Source organism: Bidens hawaiensis, unplaced genomic scaffold, assembly GCF_021521415.1.
Source record: "Bidens hawaiensis isolate Kalapana, Puna unplaced genomic scaffold, B.hawaiensis_p1.1 tig00006845_1, whole genome shotgun sequence".
NCBI lineage: Eukaryota > Viridiplantae > Streptophyta > Magnoliopsida > Asterales > Asteraceae > Bidens > Bidens hawaiensis.
This window is the reverse complement of record NW_027491467.1, coordinates 216131-218994: the sequence shown is the minus strand read 5'-3', so window position 1 is coordinate 218994 and position 2864 is coordinate 216131. Positions and strand designations below refer to the sequence as shown.

The 2864-nt window shown below is 44.3% G+C and overlaps 1 protein-coding gene across 1 annotated transcript; it reads right to left on the bottom strand.

The window, feature by feature from the left end:
* Window positions 1-286: 286 nt before the first annotated feature.
* Window positions 287-745, bottom strand: LOC143633651 (uncharacterized). The gene is made up of 2 exons (XM_077101908.1): window positions 538-745; window positions 287-471 (listed from the first exon to the last, which is right to left on the bottom strand). Exons 1-2 carry the CDS (start codon window positions 743-745, stop codon window positions 287-289), a joined length of 393 nt encoding a protein of 130 aa, XP_076958023.1.
* Between the last annotated feature and the right edge of the window lie 2119 nt (window positions 746-2864).

Genomic DNA, 2864 nt, shown 5'->3' with positions numbered 1-2864 from the left:
GTAAGAAATAAACATATTTTTGTATTTTTATAATTTTATAAATTATTTTTGGCTTTTGTTGATTTTTTTTAATTTTTTTATTTTTAATTTTTTATTATTATTATTTTTATAAATAAAGACAAATAGAATACCCTCAACATCAGCTGCTCGAATGGAGATTGAGTACGAGCGGCTTCAATTGGGAGGATCCTTAGTAACAAAAATAAAAACAGATAAACAAAAACTCGGGCTGCCTCCCGATAGCGCTTGGTTTAACGGGTCCCCAGCCTGACCCCCTCTCTCACGTCTAACCCAAAGATGCTGTAAGGCGCAAAACCTCTCCTTCCTCCATGCTCGCCTTCTCCCCAATGTAGTGCTTCAAACGGTGAGCATTAACTTTGAAGCTCCCATTCTTGTCTTCAATTTCTACTGTTTTATACGGGAAAACTTCCTTGACCGTGTACGGTCCATACCATCGGGACTTAAGTTTTCCTGGAAATAATTTGAGTCAAGAATTAAACAAGAGTACGGCATCCCCACACTTGAACTTTTTATAACCTCTCAACTTCCTGTCATGCAGCTCTTTGGTCTTCATCTTATAATTGTACGAGTGTGCATAGGCATGATCGCGGAGCTCCTCTAACTCATGAATCTGATGAAAACGGTTAACTCCAGCAGTCGAAAGATCAAGGTTAACTGTTTGAAGCGCCCAAGAAGCACGGTGCTCCAACTCAACAGGCAGATGGCAAGCTTTCTCATAAATCATTCGAAACGGTGTGAAACCGGTCGGAGTTTTGTACGTTGTATGGAAAGCTCACAAAGCATCATTTAATTTGTCGGAACAATCCTTGCGGTTTAGCCCAACCGTCTTCTCAAGAATGTGTTTGATGCCCAGGTTACTCACTTCTACCTGTTCACTGGTCTGTGGTTGGTAGGCAGTCGCAAGCCGATGGGTGACCCCATAGCGTTGCAATGCCTTATCCATCTGTGCGTTACAGAAGTGAGTACCTCGATCGCTGATCAAGGCTTTCGGTACACCAAAACGAGAGAAAAGATTTTTCAGAAATCTCACTACAACTCGGGCGTCGTTAGTAGGCAAGGCTCTGGCCTCGACCCACTTGGAGAAGTAATCAACTGCCACAAGTATGTACTTGTTCCCTCTAAACGATGGGAACGGGCCCATAAATACAATACCCCAAATGTCAAAAACCTCGTAAACCTGAATGGAATTCTGTGGCATCTCATTTCGGGATGAGATGTTACTGACAAGCTGGCATCGGTCACAACTTTTAACGAACGCATGAGCATCTTTGAAAATCAAAGGCCAATAGAATCCTGAATCGAAGACCTTCTTTGCAATAAAACAGCACCATGGTGACCTCCTGTCGGTCCCTCATGAAAGTGGCTCAAAATCCGCCACCCCTCTTCAACATCCACACATCTCCTCACCAGCTAATCAGCACCTATATGAAAAAGAAACGGGTCGTCCCACATGTAGAACTTTACGTCAGCAAAGAATTTCTTCTTTTGCTGGTGAGACATCCTCTTAGGGAGGGAACCATCGACGAGGAAGTTAGCGAAATCGGAAAACCACGGTTAGCCGTCATCCGGGGCTTTGACAAACATAAGATTCTCTATCAGGAAATGGTCATTGATGATGACCCCTGCGTCTCCAATCTCGGCTCTCTCAAGACGTGACAAGTGATCGGCTGCTAAATTCTCGACCCCCTTTTTATCACGGATTTCAATATCAAACTCCTGAAGCAGCAGGATCCATCGGATGAGACGAGGCTTAGCATCCTGCTTGCTGAAAAGATATAGAATGGCAGCATGATCCAATTAGACGACTGTTTTGGACAAAACAAGATAGGACCTAAACTTATCAAAGGCAAACACCACAGCTAACAACTCTTTCTCGGTGGTAGTGTAATTCTCTTGAGCACTATTTAGGGTTCGACTAGCATAGTAGATCGGGTGAAAGTGCTTCTCCTTCCGATGTCCAAGCACTGCTCCAACAGCATAGTCGCTCACGTCGCACATCAATTCGAATGGCATAGACCAGTCGGGAGCAGTCATGATCGGGGCGTTAACGAATATTTCTTTTAGAAGATCAAACGCCTCGATACACTGTTCAGATAAGACAAATGGAGCGTCTTTCTCTAGTAGCTTGGTCATCGGTCTCGCAATTTTTGAGAAATCTTTGATGAACAGGCGATAGAAACCAGCATGACCTAAGAAGCTACGGATGGATCTCACAGAAGTGGGCGGGGAAGATTAGAAATGGTTTCAATATTAGCTCGATCGACCCCGATCCCCGCACTCGAGATCCTATGTCGTAGAACGACGCCCTCGCGTACCATGAAGTGACATTTCTCCAAGTTGAGGATTAGGTTGGTGTCTACACAACGAGCCATCATCTTATCAAGGTTGGAGAGACAATGATCGAAAGAATTCCCGAAGACAGAAAAATCGTCCATGAAGACCTCCATGGAATCCTCAATCATGTCATGAAAGATCGCAACCATACATCGCTAGAAAGTAGCTGGAGCGTTACAGAGTCCATCGGGCATGCGTTTATAGGCAAACGTGCTGTAGGGGCATGTGAATGTGGTTTTCTCCTGATCATCGAGAGAGATTGGGATTTGGAAATACCCGGAGAAACCATCCAGAAAGCAGTAGTACTGTTGACCCGCCAAACGCTCAAGCATTTGATCTATGGAATAGGAAACTCTCTCCTTTCATAGCTCTCGGGCCTATTCTATTCATTACAGGAGAAAGTCAACTATTACACACACGGTAGAGGAAAGTGATCTTTCCTAGTGGCGTCGTTCAGTCTGCCGTAGTCGATGCAGACTCTCCAACCGGTCACAGTCCTAGTGGGAATA

Excerpts from the sequence above, each read along its gene's own strand:
- LOC143633651 (XM_077101908.1), bottom strand. The coding sequence starts at position 745 with ATGATTTATGAGAAAGCTTGCCATCTGCCTGTTGAGTTGGAGCACCGT. Across the intron at positions 472-537 it reads GCATGACAGGAAGTTGAGAG|GAAAACTTAAGTCCCGATGG; the intron begins GTTATAAAAAGT and ends AATTATTTCCAG.